Consider the following 27,764-nt stretch of genomic DNA (forward strand, 5'->3'; position numbering starts at 1 on the left):
CAGAGACACAAAATTGCCCTCATCTTAAGTAAGTGCTGTCTAGAAAAACTTGGAAGTTTTCTGATAACAGTTGCACTAGGCGCTTTGTTTTGTTTGCATTGCATTGGTGATACGTTAACAGAACAAATGAAGTTCAGAAGCTGTCCATAAATATTCATTTCATCTCAGAAATGATATAAAGATGCGTCTAGTATCTTCAGTCAAAAAAAGTCATTAAAACTTAAAAGAATTTAAGTTGGCAACTGTGACATCACCTATGTTAAATTCGGTCTACTAAAATATCAAGTGCAGTTATTGACTAACATGGAATACAGAGTAATTTATGGTAACTGTTTTATGTTCTCCTTGTTTAAGGTGAACATTTCTGCAATGAGTAAACGTAAACTGAAGGAGACTAGCAGTGCAAATGGAGAATGCATTTCACAGGTTAGTAATGTTTTCATTATCTGGTTTGGCTTGAGTTATGAAACTTTTCCATTCTCTGACATCTTTATAAACCTTCATCAATCAGACATACACAGGTGATCTATTAAAATCATTTCATAGTGAAATTGTTACCAAAATGGTTTTTTAATCTTCTTTTATCCATTATTTGGACTTACTGTAAGAATATGTGGTAGAGTTTGGGGGGGAAAGTGTGTTTATTTTAAAACTAACACCCCAGAAATTATAGTGGTAATTCTGTCATGAATTTAAGTTAGCTAACAGAAATGACATTTTCCTAGTACTAAAAACCTGCTAGGGATGTACTCAATGACAATGGCTAGTTAATGCTAATTAGCTAAAAATGACATACAGATATAACTCCTACCTAAAGGTCAATGAAACTACGGATGTTAATGTGTGTGTCTTTTGAGGAAGTTTATTTCATTATGTTTGTAATTTAATCTCTGCAATTCTTTGCTGTGACCCCAAGCATTTAAATTGGCACACCAGGTGTTACAGGATGCAGTATTCACATATAGATTGTATGAGGATTGGGTATTAGTGGTAGCGCCCTGTAAATTGTTTAAAAAAAAAATAAAAAAGAAATTTGGGATTGTCCCGTTTGTGTGTTCTTGGTCAAGTAGTAGGAAAGGTAAGTATGCTGCTAAAGGTTTGCCATTTTGACGTGTATTGAGGATAGTTTTAAGAAATAGCTCTTAAAGTGAAAAACGGGAAGTCAGTGCAGAAATAAATTTATCTATCCCATCTCACAGTTAAAATACTGTATTCTATACGCAAGACTTGAGGAAGAAAAATATTTCAGTTTTTTTATCTTACTGATCATTGCAATCAGAATGTTGAATAACATCCTTTCAAGGGTGAAAGAAAGCAATTGTAATAGAAGGGACCCTAGACATACATCACTGTTGCTGAATTTTTTCTGCTGCTGCTAAATACTGTGCTTACTGCAGTTTCATTCTTACTTTCAAGACCGTATGTCGTCAATGGCAGTTAAAGCTTACATGGTACATAGCTCTACAAACATCAATATGTTTCTATTTTTTTACCTATAGTTATTACATTATTGTTGCATTCTAATGTTTGAAGCGCCAATCAATGTTTTTTTCCCTGAATTTTGTTCTATATCAATAGGTACAAAGAATTTTACGTGAACGATTCTGTCACCACTGTACAACTGGAAAGCTGTTTGGAATTGATCAGCAATACAAGTGAGAAAGCAGATTCATACACATTTTTTTTTACTTTAACCTCAGTAGAAAAACAATCAAGTAAAATTCAGATTTTTTGCTACTTCTAGTTTTCTAAATCACACACAAACTTAAATGATTTGAAATGCAGTGCTGCTATAAAAGTTGTCTCAACCTTTAATAGGTTTTATACTGTGTAGCGAGGCTCTGAGTATTAAGTTATTTGCTGTGTTGTAAACACACAATTTTTGAAATATTTCTTTGTAGCTTAGAAGATAACCTCCAGCACATGTTCCAAGTTTACGTTTAATGAACTGTTCAAGCAAAAAGTTAAATTATCCTGTTGTGCTTGTTTATTTTTCATTCACATTTTCTGCTATTTGGTACTATTAGAGGTAAATTTGAAACCCTGGATGCCGAGATCACTTTTCTCCAAGTAGTCTCATAGACCCACATTAAAAACAAGGCTGCTTCTTGGAATCCAGATGTGAAGATTAAGAAGTTGGGTAGATGAGACTTATTTTAAATCTTGAAGTCTCAGTGACTGGGTAGTGGCAATCAACTGTCTTAATACTAATACCTTTACAGCCATAGGGAAGAATTCTAAAAGTAACCAACATGTCTCTAAAGAACTTGAAATGCATTGGTTAATATTTATAGTAGGGATAATTTTTTATTTAAGTTGAATCACTTTATGTGGACATTAGTTTCCTTTCCATTAAAGGAAGGAAAATAGTATTTTCATTATTTTTAAAAAACATTATGTCTTTCATGCAGATCTCATGTAGATGTGTTTGTGTAGTTTTGAGAAAGTATATTTCTGTCGTGTTGATATATTACAAAACAAGCCAGTGTTGATGAACAGTGTTGGAGAAATGACATAATAAACTTCCCAACTCTTATTTTTTGTTTCGTAAGGCTTATCAGGACTCTCCACTGTTGTTAGCTTGCAAATGGTAAGCAATAGTAAGCAAAAGTGCATTTGCTGTAGCTCATCCGTAATCACTTTATCACTGCTTGGAAGTGTAGCACTTCTTCTAAGTGATGCCATGTGAATCTGATGTATTCTTGCTAAAAGTTTATTGTATGCATTTGTAAATTGGAAATGTCACTTTTTAATAAATATTTTGAATGTGATATTGGGTGATTGATTTTTTTTATGAAGGACATTTAGAGACATTATTTCACTCCCTTAGGCAAGCAGAAAAGACATATTTGAAGAAAGTTCAGTATTGCTGTTAGCACTAACAAGTTTTGAATATGTATATTTAGTATAAAGTCAGTTTTATCAAGATTGTCAAAATGCATCCATTTTACTAATGTATAATATCCAGTATCATAATAGCACTAATATCATATTGGTGTGTTGGTGTCCAGGTTTCAATTGGTATCATAAAGGACAGTCTTTGGTTGTTATTTTTTGTTTGGTTGGTTTTAGTTTTTGTAGGCCTAAATTTTTAAGTCTGTCCTTTCATAGTGAACAGTTGCAAGACTTTAGTGATACCCCTGACTTATGCATGTTTGAATATTTAAAAATTTTCAAGTAGTCTCATCATTCAGCCTTTTTGTACTTCATTGTACTTTGCATGCCAAGAGTGTTAACTCTGAAAGCAAGTTGAAACGCATTGAGCTTTCTCTTACATTCTAAAGATTCTTTGGATTTTCCGTAGTTTCAGTGAATGCTGGCTGGTTTGAAGTGTAACCTACTGCTGTTTTCAATGCAGACATCTGCTGGAACTGCTGAAACGCACCACCCTTCATGGAGAAAGTAATTCTGCTCTCATTATTGGACCTCGAGGATCAGGAAAGACTACGGTATAAACATGTATTAAAAGCTTATGCAAGGTCAAATCAAACATGAGGTAGATTACCTCATTGGAGTATTTGCAGCTTTTTAGAGCCTTTTTTAAGATCTCTGGGCTTCTTTTTAAAGAGATCATGTTAATATTTATGTTAATGTTCAAATCATGCATTAAGAATATATCACTGGAAAGCGTTTCAGTGGTTTCTCATGAGGTAATTCTATGAATAACAAAATGGAGAAGTCTATTTTCTATCACTTCAAAAACTTCACTAGGTTGGCTACATAATAATTTTATAAAATTTAAATAATAGAATAGCTTCATGCACAGTTACAAAATCGAGTACCTAACTAATCTCACATGGGCTTGCAGGAGCTTATTTATTTTGGGAATCCTTTGCATGACTTGACCAGATTTTATGACATGATAGAGGGGCCCAGTATATATTTTAATTCATTTTATCAGAATAACTTGCCCTTGTTTCATTTTTGGTATTCTTTCTGTGGTCTAGATACACTGTAGCTTAGACCTTTTATCAGCTTGTTTTGCTTGGTAACCCCTTAAAAGCTATCCTGTTACCACTGTTGTCTTCTGACTGTAAACAACAGTAGTTCATATAATTACGTGCAACTTAGCTTTGCCTTGTGCTTTCTAATTTTTAAGATGAAATGAATAAAGATAGTGTCTTTATGACTTCAAAGCAAAGCATTCTGTTGCACAGCATCTAGTGAATAATCATCAATGAAGCTTTCTCAAAGAAACTCTTTCTTATACTAGCTCAAGTGGAAAATACTGTCACCCCGTAAGACTGCTAAAACTTTTTTTGATTGAGGCAGAAGTCCTGGATGTATTTTTTTTATATCTTTGCCTAATAGTTCAGTGTAATTAACAAATGTTACAGCTACAGTCATTGCACTGAATGTGAAGTTTTTGTATTAATACTTTTGTCTTGAAAATACTTTAGAACAGTTACCCAGTGAAACTGCAAATAGTTTTCTATCTGATGATGTTAATTTGTAGATTTTTTTTATTATGAATAATTTTGTCATAGAGAAATTATGTCATCTTTTTTTCCCTAGTTGTTAAATCATGTCTTAAAAGAGCTCATGGAAATAAAACAAATTAGAGAGAACCTCTTGAAAGTCCACCTGAATGGTAAGTAATACAGCATTATTCAAATGTTATGTTACATTCAGTTTTATATTCCACATGCACAATGACAGTTCTGCACCTCAGCGGTTGTAAAAAGACCTTTAATATGTGCACTTTTTTTTTTTTGAAGTCAACAATGACTTCCTTTTTTCTATCTATATAAAAGCAACCAGTGTGCTTTTGATGACTTTTTTTCCAGAAATGTTAAAAATTTTGTTCAGTTGTGAATTAATTGTTTGAAATATTTTATGGAGAGTTACAATCTAGTCTTAATTTGTAAAATGGTATAGTTTTGTAAGGCTGAGAGCAACTTCTGGCCATATTTCTGTTCACTGTAGATGTAGCCTCTTGACATAAAAGAGAAGAGCAACTTCTTCATTTAAAATAAAAATTTCTTGTGTCAGGGCTTTTGCAGACTAATGATAAAGTGGCCCTGAAGGAGATCACCAGACAGTTACACCTGGAAAATGTGGTTGGGGATAAAGTTTTTGTAAGTATTGACTTTATTTGTCTCCCTTAAAAGTTGACTGGAAAAATAGCTTTAAAGATTGCAGCTTGTTGAGACTAAGTTGACTTTGTGCATTTATTACTAAAATTGTGGTGTGGTGTATGGGGGTTTTTTGTTTTTTTTTTTGCAATTTTCCCATACATTCCTGCTTTAAAATAGGTAGTAATTGATAGCTGTAGTAGCACTAAGCTATGAAGACTCTGATTTAAAAACATCTGAAGCCTCCCCAAAACAGCCTGTGTTCTACAGAAGGGCTGAACATGGCATTTTGCTAGTTTAGTGGTATTAATGCATCCTGATACTTTTTCAAAAAACATTAGTTTGAAGCTCATGTTAAAAAGAACAAAAAAGAGTGAAAATGAAAAAAATATTAAGCGTTTCAAAGAGACTTCTGTGGACTAGGAAGGTTCAGAAACATCTCCTTCAGTCTTTCAACACAGAGTAGGAAGGTTAACTAAGCAAAGAGCAGCATCTTTAATATAGATGAAACCTTGTCTAAATCATAGGGAGGTCTATCCGAGTCACTGGCTTCCTAGAGCTCTCATTTTTGCATAGGATTTTCATTTAAATACTTGCTGGTATATATATTGCAGCATAGTTGATTGTGTTCTCATCAGAGAACTAGAACAACCTTTCATGTTCTGCAGTTCCCCTACTAAAGAAAGCTACAGACAAAACTGGACTTGGCTATCTGAACTTCCTCTGCTTTTCTCTTCCCCTCCTCTCAACTGTGCTATTGTGTCATCCTACTTAAAGCTCTTAGAAATATCTAATCTCTTCCACTGCACACATGCATGGAAACATGCTGATTTGCAGGAGTGTCCTTGCGTCTGTCCATAGAAACTTCTCTATCACCTTCTCCAGTTCTAGTTCAAGGAGTTTAAAACTGTTCTTTTTTTTTTCTGCCCCCTACAATATAGCTTGTGGTCTTCAATTACAGCTACTTCCCATCATTTTGTATTTGTATTACGTTGAGTAAATTGAAGTAGAGTGGTCAGAGCTCTCACTGCTTTCTCTGACATGGAGGGGTATGAAACTTCCATCTATCTCAATGTTGCAGATTTAACAACTGCACATTTACAGCATCTTCTTTTAATAAGGAATAGTCTTCAGTACATGCCTGAACTTGATGTAGTCATGTAATAACCTGAGAATAACCTTGAAAACCTATTGTGAAACTTTTTGTTTGTTTAGGGCAGTTTTGCTGAAAATCTTGTGTTCCTTCTTGAAGCTTTAAGGAAAGGTAAACACACTGTCAGTCTCTCTCTTAAAATAATATGCCTTTCTGTTTGTCAGCTCACTGAAAAAGTAGCATATCATGCTGCTTTCACCTATTTTTATGTCTAAAGTTTCTCCATCTACTTGTACAAGTGTTATAAGGAAAACTTGCTGAAGAATGTTTCACGGTTGCAAAACAGTGTAAAATACTTGTAATACTGATCAGATACAGACCTAATCTAAACAATGCCATGAAGAGTTATGCCTGCCAGGCTGCTATGAAGGACAGGCTCTTTTATCCAGGTTGCACCGATTAAAAATAATGTTTTAAATATTGGCTGTAGGAGTCTCTGTTGTTGTTCAGCATTTATGTCTGTCAGAATAGTACAAAACCTCACCAGTTCTTCTGTGTATATTTCCTTGTAGTGCTGTAGCAATGTGTATGGGAAAGAAGGTGCTAGTGAAACGTCTAAAAGAAAATAAACTAGTTAAAGCCTAAATATATAAAAGCTGTGAAAATGAGAGTTTGATTGTGCAGTTACCATGTCGGTGATGTTAACTTTTAAATTACTCTCTCAGGTGATCGAACCAGCAGTTGTCCGGTCTTGTTTGTACTGGATGAATTTGACTTGTTTGTTCATCACAAGAATCAGACACTGCTCTATAACCTCTTCGATATATCCCAGTCTGCACAGACTCCCGTAACAGTTATTGGACTTACATGCAGACAAGTAAGAAATGGCTCTTGTTGAATATTTTCAACTGTTTTTAGGAGACTTTTGTCTTAATTGGAATGTTTTCCCTGCTTTTGGAACTTTGCTTAATTTACCAGCAGATTTTTCTCAATTTTCTGTTAATCAGACTCTTGAATTAAAAATAACTTAGTGTGCAGAACAAGATTAGATGACCAAAAAACTGCAAAGCTTGTGTTGGAGGACACAAGACAAGAGCCCTTGTCCTGCGTTACTGCAGAAGAGTCATATCCACCACTATGTAAGTTTTTAAGCAAAGGCTTCAGTAGAGCATTTTCACTGTAACATTAGCATGTTCAAAAGGGATTTACAATCTGTTTTGAACTTGCTGTGGTTTTTACAATGATGTTGTAAGGAAGTGCAGACAGATCACGTGTATACCATGATAAACCTTTCTAACAGTAGGGAAACTAATAGTTTATAAAAATCACACTTTTTCCAAATAAAGTGAATGTGAAGATAGCCAGGTTATGGCAAGACAAAAAATTAAAGATTTTTCATCAAAGCTTATATATAGTTAGCTGCATTTGAGTAAAATTCATCTGGACAAATTACTAGAAAAAGTGAACTATTCTGTACCTGCAACAACAATTTGACAGGCTCGCTTAATTCTGTGTGATGACCTTAAGACTGTAGTCTTGGCTCTTAAGATTTTCATTTTTTTAATCAAATTTTTTCAGGCTGACAAAAGGCATGAGAAATGACAGCTGCCAACCCCCATATCTACTAGAAACTTGTCTAGAGCCACGATAGGCTGAAGCATCTTAGATGCAGACTGAAGTCACTGAAATATTTACATAATCTATGGAGAAATTTGCTGAGTATCCTAGCAACTAATTACCCAGCATGTTGTAGTGCAGCACGTGATGTGGATGAACGGCTGGTCGTTAGGCATTTTAAGACACATCAGCTATAATAATTTGCAAAGGTCTTTCTTGTCTTGCTAAAACACTTTAAATCTGAGAATGTAGCAATTATTTTTATACTATTTACTTCTGATTATTGCAGTAATCTTTTGTAAACTAACAAATATTTCTGTGGTGAATTTTTTTTAATTTTTTTTTTTAAAGGATGTCCTGGAACTCTTGGAGAAGAGAGTAAAATCAAGGTTCTCCCATCGGCAGATATATTTGATGAATTCCTTTGATTTTAAACAATACATTAAAATATTCAAAGAACAGCTGTCTCTTCCTGCTGAATTTCCTGATGAGGCCTTTGCTCAAAAGTGGAATAATAACATTCAGGTATTTAAAGTCCTTAATACCTTTTCTAGGAAAACTTTTAAAGCTTTACGTGCTTACAAACTGGTTTTATTTAAAGTTTTTACCTAACATCAGTATTTCCTTTTACTATCTAAGATTAGTATTGGATAAATCAATTGGGATGTAGAATTTTTACTTAACCGAGCTCTGAAGATACAGTTAGGTCACAGAAAAAGTGCCAAAAGAATAAGATTGCACTTCAGAGATTGTATTGTTCAATGGGCTGAGGTCTTTTTGAAAGTCAGCTAGCCTTTAAGGTGAATAAGATGTGCTTTGCTCAGAAGATTGAAATGTTACTTAACAATATGTGTGGTGTTGTTGTTGTTTTTAAGCATCTCTCAGAAGATAAAACCGTGCAGGACCTACTGCAAAACCTGTTCCACCATAGCAAAGACATCCGCTCGCTGCATTTGCTGTTGGTGTGTATTTGGATGAGTATACAATATCTTCCTGGATTTACAGTAATGTATGAATAATTATCAAATCTGTACTTGAAACATCTTTTTACTGAGCAGGCTTTGAAACATAGTGTTTCTTCTGTTGCTTTAGGTTTTCATCAGTCCATGCTTCATTAGTGGTTTTGAGCTTTACTGATTTTTACAGTGCTCTCTTTGTGAAGGTGGCCTTTTAATTAAAAATGGTGGAGTTGGGGGGATATTTCAAATAAATTCAGCTTAATTCTTGTAATTTATAAAGCTACCTGTAGATGAAATGTCATCAAAGCAATTTTTTCCTTGAGATTTGTATTGGTTGTTGCCATGTGTTGAAAACTGTGAGCAGCAGAAGTTGCTTTCTGCTTTTTATTTACTGCTTTTTTTTTTTTTGCCAACAACTTCTACCATTTTTCCTGTTTTATTAGATCTATTCCTGTAAGGGCTGCTTCTTTCACTGCCTGCCTTCAAGATCATTATATTTTGGTGCCATTTTTTTTCCCTGTGATTTTGCGTCCTGCTGTACTCTGGGTTTTCTCCTGCTGCTGTTAATTCCTGTGTTCTTGCCCAGCCCTTATCTGTTTCTTGACCTGTTCTTGAATAACTCTGTGCAGGTACATGCACTTTCTGTGCTGCTTTTGGAATAAGTGATGGTTGCAGCTATCATCTTTGTTGCCATCATCCCTCTTCTTATCCCATAACTGTTACTCTTACTAAGATAGTTGCACTTATGTTAACAGTGAAAAACAGTGCTTCCCTATTCAGTAAGTAGGAGGCCACACTGACAACCAACTTCCTCATGCAACAGAGGAGTGCAGGCTTAATGTGTTGCCAGCCTTTGTAGAGGATCTAACACAGTGAACGTGAATGTAGTAACGTTACTACACACAGTCCTCTCTTGATAGGCCTGTGTTTACTCGAGTTGGTTACAAGATTGCAGGGTATTTCCAGCTTGGCAGCACCTTGAGCCCTTCTCTGCGGCTGCAAGGCTGTGGGGTTTCTAAATCCTGTTAAGAGGCTTCTCTGGAGAATGCCAGCCAAAGAGCTGATGTAGAGGTGGACAATTTCACTTTGAAGAAGCCCTTGTTGTCCTTGACATCCCTTGCCAGATTTAATTTTATGTGCCTTAGCCTTCCTCACCACATCCCTGCATTCCCTGAAAACATTCCTATAGCCCTTCCTAGGGGACAGCCCCTTTTCCACATCTTCCTCCTGTTTGAGTTTTGCCAGGAGCTCCTTGCTCATCCACACAAGTCTCCTGCCCTGCTGCCCATCTTGAGCTTGGGGAAGGAGGTGCTTGAATCCTGACTGGCCCTTGGAGTTCCTTTCCTTCCAGGGCCCTAGTCCCTGGGATTCCTCCAGGTTGGTCTCTGAGGAGGCCATTTGCCCCCCTGATATCCAGGGTTGCAATCCCACTTATCACCCTGCTGCTTCCTGGCTGGACCTGAACTCTCCATCTCCTGCTCGCTGGAGCCCAGGCTCCCGCCAGCCTTCCCCTCCCCAGCCGGTCCCTCTCTATCTGCTAACACCAGGCCCAGCAGGTCACCTCTCCGTGCCGGCTCCTCCACTCATCCCAAGTCATCACCAGGGCCTGTTGTGCCTGTGCAGTGGGTATCTGTGTGGTGGAAGGGCCCCGGCCTTCCCCTCCCGGGCAGGGCTGAGGAGAAAGCAGCCCTTGAAATCAGCAGCCCTCTTGCTCGTCTCCCCGGATGCTATGCTTCCCAGCAACTTCCACAATTTCGGGGTGGAAAACAGCTACTCTTGCTAATTATCTACTTTTCCAATACCGAAGACTTCCATTTACAATGACAACCAATTTTTAAATTCGGAGCTTTCCGTCATTTTGCATTGTCAGAAGAGAGGCCTGTTTCCAGGGGAAGTTCAGTGTCCAGTGCACGCTGCTCCAGATGCTCTGTGTCTCAAACCTCCCAGGCAAAATGTAGCTACTAGTTATTTAGAAGATTTTCAGTATAATCCCACTCTCTGCTCAGGATTGGCTTGTTAGTGTTTCCAGTGACTCCAAGGGAAATGTGTTAGTTTGTATTCCATCACCTGTCCAGTAATCAGTAAATTAGTGTTTTCTGCTTCCTTTCTAGATGCTTGCCTTGAGAAACGTCACCGTGCATCACCCCCTGGTGGCCGTGGCCGACCTCCTCGAGGCGAGCAAGCAGCGGAGCGTCGACTCGCAGGCCAACATCGTGCACGGTACCGCTTGCTTTGGGCTGCCCTGCCTTCCCCGTGACCGCGGGAGCGTGGCCGGGCCTGGAGAGACTCCTACAAGGAGACTTGTGCCCGTGGAGAGGTCTGACTCCTCCGTACTCTCACATGCAACCCGGTTTCCAGCTTGTGTAACGCTTAATGCACGTGTCATCACACAGGGAGCTCGGCTAGTGCCCAGTTTCTTTATGGCTTCCAGATTCTGCAGGCTCTGCTTTGGCCCCGTGATTATTGAGAAGGCCCTTAGAGTTGTGCTGCTAATTTCCTATGGGACTTCTTTAGCTTTGAATTGCAAATAATCTTATCAAACTCATTTCATGACATGTATAACAAGCTGTACGTTGCGTAGCAGGACAAATATTTTTTAGCAGCATCACAGCAATCTGTAATGCTGTTTTCTTTATACTTAAATTCTTTGTACTTTGTAAGAAGCAGGCCATTTCTTAATTCCTTCTTCATACACCCAGAAAACTCATATTCTCACTTGTTTAGCCTCTTTATGTGAGGTGCTGGTTGCATTACAGAAGATCCAAAACACTAAAATCCACGAGGTCAACAGCATATCGTAAGTTGAGGGTTAAAAATAGAACATGTAAACTGTTTGCATCTCTGATATGCTTAAGTGAAATATTTAGAGCTCTTGTCTTTCCTTCTAGGTTTGTCTGTCCTGGAAACTTGCCTCATTATAGCTATGAAACACTTAAATGATGTTTATGAAGGAGAACCATTTAACTTCCAGATGGTTTACAATGGTGAGAGAAATGCATTAGCTTTACATACCCAAGCCCAATGATTTTTTTCCTGAAGTAACTTTTTTTTTCCCCCTCCGTAACACAGAATTTCAGAAGTTCATCCAGAGGAAGGCCCATTGTATGTACAACTTTGAGAAGCCAGTCGTCATGAAGGTAACCCTTGAATGGAACTTGTCTTAGATGACTGTGTCTTCGAACACAGCCTGAGCAGCCCGGTTCAGCCTGGGAAGCAGCACTGCTGCCTCCTGAGCTGCGCAGGGAAACACTGGCCTGCCAGAGGAGGAGCAGCCGAGGGCCTTGTCCCCCTTTTCTGAGGGGCATGGCCCGTGTTCTGTGAGCTCCGGGCTTCCTGTCCTAGAAAAGGGCTTCCTTGGAAACAGGAGGTCTGAACTAGCAGGGAGTAGTTGGGGTCGGTGGAGGTTGCTGTATCCAAAATGCCCTTCCCTGTGTCCCCTCTGTCAGAGGGCAGTGGGAAGGTCACTCCAGGTTCCTTGTTTGATTCTGCTGCTTAGAAGTGGTAGCTCCAAAACTTCATGCAATAAGACCAGTTTATAAAACTTGTTTTTCTTTAAGGTTAGACAAGTCTGACTGGTTTATGAATGACTGGTTTATAGATGCCTGACCCAACAAGCTGAGGAATAAGTATTACTTCTAAACTCAGTGCTGCTGTTGGCTGCCTGGGCTACTATTCTGCAGTTCTGTTAATGTAGTTTTGCGCAGCTTTGTTCAGTGAGCTGCTGCTTGGGGTGGAGTTAGAGCACAGCATTTGACCAGCTCTGCACACAGATGGTAACTTACCCCCATGACCAGCACTTCTGCAGTGAAAATAGAGAAGTTTTGTCACTTTTGAGCTGAACAGTTGTGGTTTCTGACTGTGTTATGCAGTCAAGCTTATATGTATTCCAAATGCCTAGAGAACAGGACACAATTTCTAGTTTAACTGCTCCGGCTTTTATTCCCCAGGAGCAAAGTCATTCCCATTGTTACACACACAGACACCCATCAGCTTTCAAACGCTTCCTTCATAAGGGAAGCAGCAGCCTTTATTCTGCTCACATGGGCAAGATGCTTTGAAATTTATCCAAAAGGAAATAGAACAAGGTAAAATGGAGCTGGCATCTAGGGTGTGTGTCTGTGGGTATTAAATCACAGATTAGTGTGGGTATTAGAGCCAGGGAGGATGCAAGCTCCCACTTCCTAATCGCTTTTTGTTCTCTTGTTTTTAGGCATTTGAGCACTTACTGCAACTGGAATTAGTAAAACCTGTAGAGAGACCCACGGTACGTGCTCAGAAAGAGTATTTACTAATGAAACTGCTCTTGGACAACAATCAAATCATGGATGCGCTGCAGGCGTATCCAAACTGCCCCACGGACGTGAAGCAGTGGGCAACGTCGTCCCTTAGCTGGCTGTGAGCTCTTTGGAACTAATACAATCACTTTCTACGTCAAAATTTTTGGAATTAGCTCTAGAAACACTTCCCTACAGGGAGTGTTCCAGGTAAAAAATTTTTGAAAGAATGAGTGGAAAGTTTCTGCTTTGCTGCTTGAGTGGGATCTGAGGAGAACTTTAAGGCTGTTATCATCTACTTGCTATGAACTAACTGAACTCAGCCTAGCTCAGCTTAGCACAAACTTTCCCTCACTTGGTTTTGACTTCAGAGAAATCAGAGCAACTCCCTGAGTTTCTTCATCTCAAATCAAGCCCCATGTAGTTGCTGCCCTTGTGGCCCTGCAAAAGGCTGGGGGCTTGTGCTGCAACCTCAGTGTGGTCTCTCTGCAGCATGGGGCCATTTCTAATGCAATTCAAAGCTGCTGCGTGGAGTTGTTGTTTAGTTAGTTCTTTGTTAGTTTTAAATGTTACCTCCACCTCTTGAAAAGACTAGAGATACTTTGAAAAGCAGCAAAGTAGTAATGTAACAGGTAGAGCTGGGGCGGCTCCCTGCTTGCACAGCTCTGTAACCTCTGTAAGATGAGGGGAGCCTCCTCTGGATGCACATTAACCTGTCAGAGCAAATTTCCAGCAGAAACAATTATCCCAAAAGCAGATTTTAGAGAAGGTAGGATGACAGCAAGGAATAGTGTTTTTAAAAGGGAGAGGTGATGCCCCCTGGAAGCTGCAGGAGGTGCCTCCAAACCAGCCCGCGGGCCGGGGGCTGATGGAGCCGGGCGCTGCCTCGAGGCCCTGCACATTCCGCCTTCACTGCGGCCACCTCAGCGACGGCCCCTTCTGTCCGCCACGAAATGCGGCTTGAGGCCGACAGCGCGAGCAGGAACCAGGAGTGTTACCCTTGGAAAAAATGCCATATGCAGGTGTAGTAGTCATATGTTTTATTTTAACTTTTGGGGGAGGTGGGAAGAAAGAGCATACATTTTTATTTGTACAATATTGAACAATCACTTTATTGAGGGCAGGGGGGTTGGTTGGTTTTTTCAGTACTTGCAGAAAAACAGCAAGCACGTTTTGACAGTAGTACAACAACCTGTGCCCAAAACACTGACAAATACAAAGAGTAAAGGTAAAATAATTGCTTACCAAAATCTTGAGAGGTAACAAATAGTAAATGGACTGAAACGGCATTTAAAAAAAAGGGGGGGAAAAATAAAAAGAGGGAGAGAAAAAAAAAGGCAAGAAAAATAAAGTACTGCTGGTTGAGTATCTGAGGTAAATGATGTTCCATCAAGGATGCTACTTGAATCAGTTTGCCCATATTGCAGCTTTCTGCATTTTGTACCAAGTGTTCCTAATAAAAATAATACATTAAAAAAGGTTCAAAAAGATGCTGGAGAAGAGCAGCCGCCTGGTAACCCTCTTGATTCTGTTGAATGCGAATAGGAAGAGGAAGGGGGAGGCTGCTGTCTGGCACCGTTTCAGCTAGCAAACCAAGCGCTGGGCTGTGGTGCTTACAATGATTTTTATTTAAAAAACCCAACGTGCTGAGCCCGTGGGGTGGCTGGAGCCAGGGGAGGGCCCCCTCTGTGAGCAGGAGCGGGCCAGCACAGGAGCCCCCACAGAAGCCTCTGGCCTCTAGTGCAGGCTGGGGGCAAGGGGAGCAGCTCTGCAGCGCCTGGAGCTGCACGTGGGGGCCAGGGACTGGCCTCTCCTCCCGAGCCCACACCCCGATACCAGGTCTGCTAGGAGCCGCTGGCACCCCCTTCCCCGCCACAGCGCTCTCGCTGCTCCCTGCCCTCCTTCACACGTGTAAAACGCTGCCTTGGCCTCGGTGCAGCCTGCTGCCCCTTAGCTCCAGTGACGGCACCAGAACAAGGCGCGAAGCGGCCCTGCGAACGGCTGCCTACCCGCCCAGCTCTCTGGCTACGGCGTTTACCCAGTCGAGCGCGCTGGTGCTCCGGCCAGCCTTGGCCCAGCGCTACCCCTTTATGCTCCTAAAAGCTGAAACCTCGGGAGCAGCGGGATAGCGCCAGGGCTCCCAGCGACCTGTGGCGGTGCTCGGCTGAGCCCCTGGGCGCAGGGCCCATTCCCGGCCTGGTGAAGGCACCAGCGCCCACTGCGCCCTTGCTAGGAACGGGGTCCAGCTCAGGAGGAGACACAAGGTGGCAGGAAAGCACAAGTGGATTTGGATTTGTTCAGAACTCATCAGCTAGTCCTAGGCCCTGCTGTGCACAGAAAAACATCCCTGGACTGAAAATGGAAGCAAAATGAAAGTGTCAACCCAAAAAGTGGCCACAAACTGGATATTTTTTTCATTTTATAACCAAGCTGAACCCCGACAGCAGCTTGTGCTGACCCTCCAGGACAGGGCTGCGTGAAACCTCAGGCAAAGAGGTGACCAGCGGCAAGACAAGAGCACGGGGCGAGCAGGACACTGCGGCGTTCCCCGTCCGGCTGCTGCTCCCAAGCCCTCCTAACTCCCGTTTCACCATCACATCCCTTCTCCTTCCCCGAGATTCACATAGAAGCAAGCGGGGCTCCCGCGTGCAGGGATCAGCGTGACGAAGACCCTTTGCAGGGAGCTTGGGGAAGCAGCAGGGGCAGAACACGTGGTGCCCAACGAGGCCGGCGAGCAGGGCAGCCCTGCACGGGGCAGGTTTGTGACGCTGCAGGGGGCAGGACGGGCATGCAGGGCAGGGATCCCGCTGCCACAGAGCGCTTTGGCACCTACCTGCCCGTCACTGCTCCGTGAAATATAAGGCATGACTTCCTAACCGCTCAAGGAGCGTTGGAGTGCTTAAAGCAGTTCCAATGTTTGTCCTCATTTCTTTGTGCATCTGTGCTACACGTGGTGGTATTCGTTACCTCTGAACAGCCAGTGCATATTTTAAGTTACGAGCGTAACCGAGTTGTCCCTGACTTTTGTAAGCAGTCGAAATCTGAAATCGGTGGCTGTGATTTTCAGTTGGATTTGGGGAGAAACCTACGTATTCCAGGCGTTAAACAGCACTCCAGGAAGATGGCACCAAGCTTGAAGCAGAGCGAGGCCGTGAACCTCAAAGCAGAGGAAGGAGTTTGGGGTACCTGAGCTTCCTGAGGTGACCCTGAAACAGGGCTGCAGAGCCCACCGCCCCCTGCCCCGGGAGACAGAAGACACGCGGGCAGAGACCTTTTCACAAACATAAATAGGAAAAAGACTTGTTAGAAAAAGAATAAGAATTAAGAGCCTTCCAGTGTCAGAGCTCACAGAAAATTAAAAAAAGTCATGCTTAAGTTTTCAAATATTCCTCAGACACAGCAAACCTAACTAGTATTCAGTTAAATAAATGCATGAGATATTCTGGGAAATGGAGGTAAGAGGAAAAAAAATCAACTAAAAAGAGGAAGAAAAATTTTGTTTCAATAAACAGCACTTTTTCTTTTTTTATACACAACAAGCTAGCACAAGAAAAGGCTAAAAACACTGCTTTAGGAATGGCCATTTACTGTTGGCATGAAGCATAGCTTACCCTTTTTAAATAACACAGTGAATTTGAAATACATCATTTACAAAACATGGATCAATTTATTATTCAAATTTTGTTAGTGTTGTCAATCTCATAATTTAGCAGAGGTGGAACTGAGGTATACCTTGTTGAGGGAGGTTAAGTAATACTTGGAAGCCTCTTTGCTATATCCCACTTGATTACTTTTGTTTATGTACACTGAACAGCAGCACACTAAACATTCACAAGCTGTGTCATATTGGCATTACAATAGTCATTTTTATAAACAACAGCAAATGCAATAAAAACAAGTTACCCTTTTTTAAATCTGAAATGAAATGTTTGATTTAAAAAAAATAACAGTAGTTCATTTAAGGAATTAGTCTCTTCTGACAGACATTAAGAAATCTGATGTCAGTTTTTAAAACACGTGATTAGCCAGTACAGGTCCATATTCTTCATTTAAGTTCCTCGATAACGTTACCATTTCTCAGTCACACATCCTTCAGGTGTGAGCAGGGAATGCCAAAAGTCTCACGGATCCATGTTTGGGAGGAGAGGAAGGGAAAAAAATCAAGGAGAAACCACCTCTTGAGGATGTTCCAGAGAGACTTACCGTCCTTTCCACACAGAAATCAGTAACGACGCGAGCAGTCTCGCCAGGTTTAGCAGCTCCAGTGAAGAGTCCGGTTGGTCAGGCACGTGACCAGTGCAACTATCATAGACTGGATTCTTTGGGAGGAAAGTCAACATTTGTCACCATTGTGACCACAGTCACGATGTCCTCTGTGGTTATAATATTAGTGAGTTTTTGCATCTGAATAATGCGCTCTTCCACACAGCCCGCTGAGAGCCGGGCTTCTGCGTCGTGATCCCAGCACTCCTCGATGGTCTCGCAGAGCATGGCCATGCCCTGCAAGCAGACAAGCCCAACGGCGACACGTCACAACCACAACACGCCCCAGCATCTAATGGCCCATTTATTTGGGACCCCTCAGACTCATTTCGCACCCTTTAAACACCCGCAACAGCCAACAAATGGGTTTCGCTCCAGTGTCCTGGTCTGCCCGTAAAGTCCTCGTGATATTTTGAAAGCTCTCAAGCTAAGAGAAGTCGAGGTTCTCGCCGATTAAGGGCGACCGCAGGAAAACCCACGCAGCAGCCGAGGGGTTACGTGTGGCAGCCGTGGCTTTTCTCACTGCTGCCAATGCAGCAACATGCTGACCGCGAGCGGCCGGCGGCAACGTCTGCTCCTGTGTCCCGCAGACACTCGTGCTTCTGACCACCCGCTGGGGAAACAGCGCTCACAATCGGGGGCACTGGGGCAGACCCCGAGCTGAACAGAGAAGCAGTTCTCCATTAGAGAGGCCAGAACTTTCATACACAATGCTGCTTACCCTACGTGATTACAGTCACCGAAGGGCGCAGCTTCAAGACTATTTTTTAAATGTAATTCCAATGTACGCATTTTAAATTAATTTCTGAAATTAAATTTAAAAATTAATTTCTGAAATTAAAATGTGTACTTTTCTCACTAACAAATGTTCAAATGCTTTCAAGCTAATGCTTTAAAGCAAAGACTATATAGCTCAAAACCCATTTAATTTTAACTAAAATTATTAAAGTTCTTCCTAAAAGAGAGCAACAGAAACATGACACAAAACCTCAAGTCCAAAACACAACAACTTTGGAGATCTTGGTCACTCTGCTACTTACAGAATGTTTTTGCCAACACTCTCTTAAAACGGGTCTCTTCTTTTTATGGACTACAACCTCCTGCATGTCTTCGAGGGAGGGATGTTGGCCAATTTCCTCTTCAAACGGCAACATGTACTCATCCACGGGGCCTGTCAACAACAACGTGTTAAATGCACATATTTCACCAGCATATATAGATAGAAAAGCCCAGTAGCTTTGATTCACAGTCCATAATCAAAATACAACAGAGTAATTCACTTCTTGTTGCCACTAAATGCTGAGGCCAGGACAAGTGAGCAGCAAGCGAGAAGCCAGCAGCTGTTTTAATCAGGACACGGAAGGTTTTCAGTATCACACGTGCTCCAAAGTCTGCAGTGGTAACTGCTGCAGCCTCTGGAAACGTGCTACGTTATCCTGCAATGCACAGAGCTCAGGATAAAGTCCTTAGGCTGAGACTAGGAGTGCAGCCTTGTCCTTAGCAGAATTAAAGAAAGAAACCCCCAAAGCTGAAGAGGAGGAAGAGGAGGGTGGCAGAAGTGCAGGTTTGGTGCTAGGGGTGATGTCCATCCCCAGCACTGTGCAGTTATCCCCACTCCCACCAGAGACACCTACAACAGGCTCCTAGCAGGTTTAGGTCAGTCTGTTTTACAGCACCCTGAGCCAATGGGGCAAAAATAATAATGAAGTCAGTGCCCAACGCGGAGCTGCCTCACGTTTTGTGCAGGATGGAGTTGATCCTGTGGCTGGAAATCCTTCTCCAAAGGCTAAACTCCCCCCTGGGGGAGCAGCCTCCTGCCCTTCCTGGCGCCTCGCCGTGCTCGGCGGCTCTCAGGAGTCTTCAGGACTACTGGAAATGCATCTTCTCCTGAATACTTCCCAGCTTTGTTTTCCAGCTTGTTTTTGATTAAGCCCAAGATCTCTATTCACAATTTTTTCTTTTTTTTTTTTTTAAATGCCATATTTTAAAATATAGTGTCTGATATCTCAATAGCGTAACAGTTGGAAGCCACAATCTGCTTTTTCCGAAAAGCAGCTGTTAGGGCTCCCTGGCGGACAAAACACCCGAGAGGATCTCTCCCATCCTCCGGCCTTTGCCATTCAGGAGCTAGCAGCCACTCAGCCAAGATTCCTTTGAAACTCTGACACCCCCGTGAGCTGGAGGTGCCCAAACCTCCACCCCACGTCAACTCGGGACACCCAAAGCCGAACAGAGGGAGTTCTAAGGTGAGAGGAGGGCTCTGCGTTGCGCTCGTCTCCCCCCAGGGCTGCCAACCTCCGGGCATTTCGCTGACCCCGCAGCGAGTCCCTCCCTGCCCTGCCCGTTGGGGACGCGTTTGCGCCGCGCTCACCGTCGGAGGCCGTGCACCGCGACGCCAGCTCCCACAGGACCAGGCCCATGGCGTACATGTCTATCCGCAGGAACGCATCCCTCTGGAAGTTGATGGCGCCTTCCAGCACCTCGGGAGCCATGTACCTGCGCGTGCCCACCTGGGCAGGGAGGAAAGCGCAAGCATCTGTCACCATCAACCCAACGTGACCCGCATTATCCTCACCTAGCTGCTGCTGTTATGGAAATACCGTACAAGAGGACTATAGCTGTGATTAGCTTCGCTTTGGGATCCATCTCGGAAGTGTTTTGTATTCTTCCCATAAAAAATGAGGAATTAAAATTATAATTATAGCTTAGGCGCTATACTGGTGATTCCCACTTATGTTTATGAGAATCTGAAGGTATTTTGAAATTTAAAATATATATTTCCATAACAATTCAACACACTTGTTGCCACCGTTCCTTATTTTTTCCCCAGATTGCAGGAAAATATCAAAGGGATTATGTACAGTTTGACTTAAGGAGACTCTCCATGGCAGGAAAGGCAAAGAAAGGAAAACAAGCCACCACACTGAAAGTTATTCTGCAAAAATTATAATAAATCTCTTACACAAGCTTGAACATTAAATGAAAACTTCATGATTATCCATTTATTTTGGCCATCATCACTGGTCAAGTTATTTCAGATGAACAAATGAGAATGCAATATACAGACAAGGTCCACCCTGCTATTTAAGTTAGCACCATTATGAGTTACATTATGTTTTGAGGAACGTTACTGAGGTCTTGTAATACCACTGTATGGATTTTATTTTTGTCCTTCAACCATAAATTACGAAGGTTTGCCTAAAACCAAATCTATTTAATCTAACCTGCCCAATTGCCTAACTTGTATCCTGTGGCCTGAAAGCCAAACTTGCCATCTTTAGAGACCACAAAAAGATGATGATGACACAGCGTGCAGGCCACGAGGAATGTCTAAGCTCTCAGTTTGCATTTCGTGCAGTTAATCGTTACATCGTATATGTGAATAAATCGGTCTTTACCTGTCCGTGCGTATCCCCTGCAGACTTTCCAGCCTCAAACTTTAAAGCTAGACCAAAATCAGCAATACAAGCTGTAAGATTATTTTTCAGCAGCACATTCTTGCTTTTGATGTCCCTTTCAAGTTAAGGAAAAAAATTAGAAATCTAGAACATGAAATATGTCTGTATAATAAATAATCTGTATAAAGTTATAAAGAAAAAGCAAAACAGAGATCATGTACAATTGTAGTAATATGAAAGGCATGAAAAATATAAATGAATAATCTATTTACACAACAAAGGATAATAGTAAAAACAGAAGTACAGTTTTACATCTTTATTCTTATGCAACTAAATGTTTATTTTTAACATTATATACTTAGCTTTATAATATATACTGGTTTATAAGCAAATATGACGCAGAAATAGTACAGAGATGTAGTTATTGCATGTTTCCTCAATTATAGCTGTGTTTTGTTTTCTCGATAGGGAACAAAACACTATTCCAAAAGGAATTCTGATGGTGTCCAAGGGGACACCCAGTTGCCTGCATGGGCAGCAGGCAGCGGAGCCCATGGGGGCAGGCGCTCGCTCGCACACCCTGTCTCCCGGAGCTCCGAGGGATCCGTGTTTCCCTTCCTTCTACCTTGTTTACCACTGCTTTTCTGCTCTCTGCCTCCCTTAATAGCTTCTTATACCTTCCTTATTTAAAAACAGCAATTACCCTCAACAACGGGTACAATATCGCTTACAGTTATACTTCTGTCTGAAGATCCTCATATTATTTAAAGTCAGTACGAGTGATGTTTTAAGCAGCTCCAATCCCTATTATTTCCTACAGTGCATAAGGAGTGTCAACAATTAACTGCCTGAAAATGGACTTCATGCCACCAGCCACGATCACCAAGCCACCCCCTGTAAACAACCAGCTAGCTTTTCCTTTAGGCTGAGCACATCTTTCTTATCAGGCTCTTTATTATTCCGGGAGCCAGATTTCATAAAAACTAACAACTCTCTGAATCCCTCAGAGCCTTCAGCCCGAAGTCAAATATTAACAAGCCCCAGAAAATACCTGGCATTGCCTTACCTGTGCGAGATGGCAGGTTTATGTCCATCTTTTAGCCCCGGAATATCCTCGTGAAGATAAGCCAGACCTCTAGCCATAGTCTGAGCAATGTGACACAGTTCGTTCCAAGAAACCACGTTGGCCTTGAGAAAGTCTGTTAATGACCCCTGTGCAGCAGAGGGAAAAAGGAGAGTTACCGACAAATGTCACTGTCCTGTGCCCACAAGGGAGGCCTCTAGTCGGCCTCTGTCATTAGAGAACAGGACAAGGTCTGCCTGCCTTTATCTTAGACACCTTTTAGTGAGACACAAGCACACAATACGCACGCATACGCCCCACTAGTTCAAACGAGAGCCACGACCAACCTTAGCATCATCCCTGGGGCATGAGGAGAATTTTTTTTCCCCCTCCTCAAACTTACTTCACTGTCATTTGCACATTAAAAGATCTAAACAAATATTTCATTGTAAAACACTGAATACATTCTTAATATATTTATATTTTTTATTGTGGTTATCACAATGCAATTGATACCTAATATTTCTTTCTTTAAAGACTCAAATCAACTGATCAATCTAAGTAAAACAAAAGTAAAACATGGGAATCTCCAAGTTTGTTTCATTTAGGGAGAGCTACAGGAGATGATCCTCAAAAAGACATTTAGTCTGAAGAGACTGATACCTAGTGAAATAATACAAGCTAAAAGTGAGTGAAAACTACTTTAAATTTTATTTCTGAATTGTCTGAAGTTCATCAGCCCCTTAGGCGCGTTTGTGCACTACGTTCAAAAGCAAATCTGCCACCCCCAGGACTGGACAAACCTTTTCATGAAACGCTGTGATCAGCCAGAGATCTACGTCGATGCTGGTGCCTCGTTTCTCTGCACCAATGAACTGTAAAATGTTGTCGTGCTTCATTCCAGGGAGACTGTAGATTTCATATTCGTTCTGCCATGACTGCTTGTCCTAAAAAAAGAGAATCAAATTAATATCTTAATAATAGGAATCAAAAGATTTCTCCATGAGAGAAATCTCCTCCTATGATTCCTGTGTGTTGCTGAATGGTCTGCCAAGGTGATGAAAATCTAGTTTGTGTTAAGCCAGGATTTACTATGAAAGGGATATATAGACTGACCATATTGGAATTATGAATGTGTAGAGGAACACAATGCTCATTCTACAAACTAATGACTTAATGGATCAAAAATATGAATAAATGTGTCTTTCTTTGTACATGTCCCATTTCTGTTTAGTGGCAAATTGTATTATTTGAAAGCAACATTAACTGTCAGGGTTATGAACCACAGCAACAGATAGCTCTTTTACCTACTGCAACTCATTACAGTGCTTTGATTTTACAAGTAGTGTTATAATACTACAATCAAAAAAAAAAAAAAAAAACAAACCAAAAACCCAAAACTGAAGAACTAGCAACAGGTTTTCCTTTATTTCCTTTGCCATCAGGTGTTGCTCTTGTAACACGGCCACTAAGCGCTGCTGCCTACCTGGATAGGGAATATCTTGACGGCCACGTACTCGTTGAGCAGCTGCGCCTTCCACACGCACCCAAACCGTCCCCTGGCTTTGATCTCCAGTAACTGCAAAGGCTTCAGGCCCATCAGCGGCGACGGCGGCGGCGGCCCCGGGTCCTGAAACCACGACAAGAGCAGTCAGTGACTGTGCTGGTTTGTGGGTTATCCTCGGGGACAGCGCGAGGGACATCACTGAGCGACCCCCAAACCAGCCAGAAAGGGCCTCCCTTCCGGATGGCAGGGAAACGTGCCCGTGGACCGTGCCCAGCGTCCGCACGCCGCTCTGCAGCGCCACGGCAGCCCGAGCACAAGGCAGTCTCACCAGGGGAGAAGCACAGTGAAAGTTAGGGAATAAAATACACGTAAAATTAAACATGTGAAATGTGTAAAATAAAATATGGAATTTTACTGGTGGGCTAAAAATAATAATATATTCCTTTTCATGGAAGTTGAGAAGCGCAATTGGAAATGAGTTAGAACAACAAGATTATCCCTATAAACATCAAGCCAACTATAGATTTGAAAAATCTTTTTGGGGACAAAAAGCAACAGATTATTCAATATCTTGTATTAATATACTTTACATGCATCTTACATATCTCATATTATACACCTCTGAATATAACAAGTAGATTTTCACCTTTATTGCCAAAGGATGAGCTTCGCTCTGTGTTGCCTTTTTCTTCCCACCCTACCCCGTTAGATTACCTGGTGTTTATGTAAAGTGTTTCCCTACCATGATCACAACCATCAGCTGCACTTCCATACACCTCTCCATAAAACACTAATCAATTCTTACTCCTATAATCTAGTTTCCTACCCAGCTAGGAACAACTGTAAAGGTGTTTTCCAGAGAAAGGCTGAAGAAAACTACTACAAAGTGGGTAAAAATCATGGAGGACGTGAGCGCTCCTGTTAGGAGCACGAGAGCTGTGCACATTTAAGGCACCTTTTCTGTAAAACGCACTTGTAGACGTACGTCAGGGCTGCAAGAAGGGAGACAGGGGCTACTGCTCCCACCAGCGGCTTTGAGGAGCTGCGGCAGAGGAATCCACATCATGCTCCTGTTTCTCATCAAATAAATAGGTCCCTGAGAAAGGATAAGTTTCACAAACTGATTTCTATCTTTTTTTTTTTTTTTTAAATGGGAACCTAATTCCACTGAAATTAATATCTGTAAAAGAAAATGTAGTATTTAAATTCTTTGCCTAATCCTACTTTTTGCAAGGCAAATTAGAGCCCCACCAAAATACTGAAAAATATTGCCCTCAAAAAAGATGAAATCCTTTTTGCAGATATGATAGATGCTTAAATAAAGCTAAGCTACATAAAAATTGCAGGGCTTAAATCTGATAAACAGCACCTAGAAAACGAAGCTTAAAGGCTCAGAACCTTGTCTGGCACAGTGTTTCCTTCTCGTTCTCCCCACTGTGCCCTGCTCGCCGTTCCAGAGCTCCGTTTGGGCACTTCCAGCGGCAGGGAACCCGCTGCCCTGGTGCGCCGGGCAGGAAGGGCAGGAGCGGAGCCGGATCGCAGCGCGGGTGCTCCTGGCTCCTCCCGCGGTGGCCTCCAAGCCAGCCCCGCTCTTCCCGAGACCCCGAGCACCGGGATCAGTGCTGGGATCAGTCGGGACGCGGCATCGCGGCCTCCCCTGCCCTGCACACTCTGCTTTAACAACCCCCAACAACAGCAGACCCAGACCCGTCCTGGCCTCAGGGAGCAGAAGGAGCCCCTTGCCGTTGGGGAACCAGGAGGACTGACAGTTATTTTGGGGCATCCCAGGCCGTTTTCCTTCTTCCCCACCCAGCAAACGGCCACTTGGCCCTTCCCAGAGCCCAGAGCCGACAGCAGCGGCTCCCGCGAGCCGCAGCGGCTCCTCCGCACGCCCAGGCCACGTGGCCATTCCTGCTTCCCATTAAGCTGAATGTGACCTTTCCATACACTGCAATTCCACAATTCCGCAAAAATGCCGTCTATTCAATACATTTCCCCATATATCGCAACCCCCTGTGGTTCTGTCCACATTTCAGTGCTAGCTGAAATACTTTCATGAAATCCAAACTTCCCATGTTCTTCTGAAGAAAGCCCTCCCACTTAAAATCCACCAACCAACCCACCAGTGTTTTGAAATGAAAGCAATTCTGTTAACCGAGCTATAAACAACATTATTCACTCTATTGCTGTTTATTTCTAAACAGTTTCATCCAAATGAGCAGGCATTTACTCTAGGACCGAAAATCCTATTTCAATGCACAAACATCCCTGGGCCATTCCCAACGTATCCTGCTTCTAACCAGAGTCACTAGCACTGTGTCCCAGCAAAATGGTTTTCATCCGTTCACCTCAGGGATCCCGGCAGGGCAGGAATAAAGGCACAATGTGAATAGATCCATGGAGGAGCCAGGCCCAGCTGGCGGGAGCCCACAAGGAAGCAAGGAGCCCTTCCCCTGTCCTGGCTGTCCCTGTCCCACCGCCGGACTCGGCTCCGCTGCCTTTTCCATTTCAAACAGGGCTCTGTGGTCGATTTTGCACCCGGCAGTTTTGTTTCCCTGCCAGGTAGCACGTACCGGTCACGCTGCTGAACGGAGCAAGGCACCATTTAACAAACCGTGCGAGTGCCACCGGCCAGAGCGGCAGGTTGCCCGACCTCACTTACAGAGCGGACTGGGACCTGACAGAAGATGAACAAATACGAGACTCCAAATCCTTTAAAAATACAACAAGCGGAGCAGCCTCCTAAAAGCCTGTCCCAGTGCAGCCCGGCAGCCCTGGAGTTCAGGCCCATCTCCTTTCACAGGGCAATTGAACCAAAACCCTCACCGTGTGTTTCCGAAGCGGGGGCAAAGCGTCCAGCCCCCCAAAGCGGCAGCACAAACACGTCTCCCCTTCCCGGCCGCGACACGGGGCGGCAGCCCTGAGCCCTGCGGCGCCCAGGCACCTTCTCCTTGCCGAAAGTGCATTATTTGGTTACACTGGTTCCGGTTATACTGATTCTGCAGCTTGTTTTGTGGGCATGTTTAGCAAGTTCTCTTTTAAAGAGCTCCAGCACAAGCTCAGCTGTTCTCTCCCTTTCTGCTTTGGGGCCCGTTTGGTTTTATCAGGTTATCTGTGAAGTCTGGATGCAAAAGCAGTGGAAGGAGCCACAGTTTTCAAATTCTGCAATCAAATCTAACCCCAATTCCCTGATTTATATCACACTTCTAAATCTTTTTATCCACTTCTGTGTCCCTCCAACACCTTTTTAAAATGGATATTTTTTTCTTCTTCCTTCTTACTCCAAGAAAATCCTCCAGGTTTGGCTCTGCATCACAACCCCTTTCCCCAAGTAACACATACACGGCAGTCAGCTGCAAACAGGAAATTTCTGACCTAGCTGCAATTATTTCCTTTGAAGTAAAATAGTCACTACGAATGGAGAGACTTTCTAATAACTCTTTGGAGATGCAAGACACTTGGGGGAAAAATAGCAACAATCTATTTTCTTCTAAACGGTATATATTTGTGTATATTTATGGAGTGTTTCAGCTACCAAGCAGGGCCATACACAGACAATAAATACTGAGTGTTCATTACAGCTCAAACCTTGACTTTTTCTATATTCATTAACGCTCTCCATTCAGTGTGAGTAACATTTCTTAATGGAGAGTTTTAAGTTACTTGCAGTTTCACATAAGTTATCAATAATCTAATGTAAATAAAAAAAGAAAAAAACTTCTGGACAGCAAGAACATCAGAGCAAGCTTAAAAGAGGGTTTTCCTTGCAGGTGTTTAACTCGATAGCCTGAGAAATTACAGTGGATTTTATGAAAGCTATGGCCAAATCCATATTTTTACCCCAAGCATGCTTACAGATTTATGATCCAAAAATGCTGAAAAAAAAAAATGTAATTCAGACCACAACTACTTCTTACATGTGCACAGAAAGTTCATAACCATGAACAAACATCAATGCATCTTACCTCAATCATTATATGAAAGGCGTGCTTGCAGAGAGGGGAGAAAACACAAGCAAAAGAAATTACTATTTATATCAAGAATGAGATGAAAAACAGCTTACAAGCAATGAGACAAAGCAAACTATGAGTTAATAACAGAAATGTTCAAGGGGGTAGCAATACTTTCTTGCAGCAATAAGAGATAATTTTAAATTAGAAAACATCATTAATATGTCAGCAAAGAAAAAAAGGCAGGAAAGAGCATACCACAGATCGCTTGTTGAATTTAGCTTGTGAGTCTTAAGGCACGGCCGGCCCGGCGGGCTGCTCCGGCGGCAGGGAAGCGGCGCGGGCAGGAGAGGGCACTGCTGCACCGAGCGCGCGGAGCTGCTCTGGCCTCGCACGCGCTGCATCCTGCAGCGGGGCCCTGCTGCGTGCCCTGCATCGCTGCCTGCACGGGCACGGCCGCCCTGCTGCGTGCCCTGCATCGCTGCCTGCACGGGCACGGCCCTGCTGCGCGCCCTGCATCGCTGCCTGCACGGGCACGGCCCTGCTGCGCGCCCTGCATCGCTGC

General features: G+C 42.5%; 2 protein-coding genes across 3 annotated transcripts in view; one reads left to right on the forward strand and one right to left on the reverse strand.

The window, feature by feature from the left end:
• The first annotated feature begins 359 nt into the window (after positions 1-359).
• ORC4 (origin recognition complex subunit 4) lies at positions 360-13,749 on the forward strand. Of its 2 annotated transcripts, none has more exons than XM_026040876.1 (13): positions 360-426; positions 1,579-1,655; positions 3,359-3,449; positions 4,516-4,591; positions 4,993-5,078; positions 6,291-6,339; positions 6,894-7,045; positions 8,137-8,310; positions 8,661-8,747; positions 10,856-10,964; positions 11,633-11,728; positions 11,814-11,881; positions 12,955-13,749. In XM_026040876.1, exons 1-13 carry the CDS (start codon positions 370-372, stop codon positions 13,141-13,143), a joined length of 1,311 nt encoding a protein of 436 aa, XP_025896661.1. In that variant the 5' UTR covers positions 360-369; the 3' UTR covers positions 13,144-13,749. The 2 variants fall into 2 exon arrangements, with proteins under 2 accessions (XP_025896661.1, XP_025896662.1); XM_026040877.1 differs by lacking the exon at positions 360-426 and adding an exon at positions 2,553-2,590 and having other exon boundaries at positions 1,596-1,655.
• Positions 13,750-15,179: 1,430 nt separating this feature from the next.
• ACVR2A (activin A receptor type 2A) overlaps positions 15,180-27,764 on the reverse strand; it is a 50,654-nt gene continuing 38,069 nt past the window's right edge. Inside the window, exons 5-11 of the mRNA XM_026040875.1 lie at positions 23,229-23,372; positions 22,546-22,689; positions 21,746-21,891; positions 20,680-20,794; positions 19,653-19,791; positions 18,322-18,452; positions 15,180-17,518 (exon numbers count right to left, since the gene is read on the reverse strand). Of these exons, the coding sequence (XP_025896660.1) occupies positions 17,324-17,518; positions 18,322-18,452; positions 19,653-19,791; positions 20,680-20,794; positions 21,746-21,891; positions 22,546-22,689; positions 23,229-23,372 (1,014 nt within the window). The 3' untranslated portion in view covers positions 15,180-17,323. The remainder of the gene's footprint in view (positions 17,519-18,321; positions 18,453-19,652; positions 19,792-20,679; positions 20,795-21,745; positions 21,892-22,545; positions 22,690-23,228; positions 23,373-27,764) is intronic.

This window comes from Nothoprocta perdicaria, unplaced genomic scaffold (genome assembly GCF_003342845.1).
Source record: "Nothoprocta perdicaria isolate Ctin4 unplaced genomic scaffold, notPer1 scaffold_27, whole genome shotgun sequence".
NCBI lineage: Eukaryota > Metazoa > Chordata > Aves > Tinamiformes > Tinamidae > Nothoprocta > Nothoprocta perdicaria.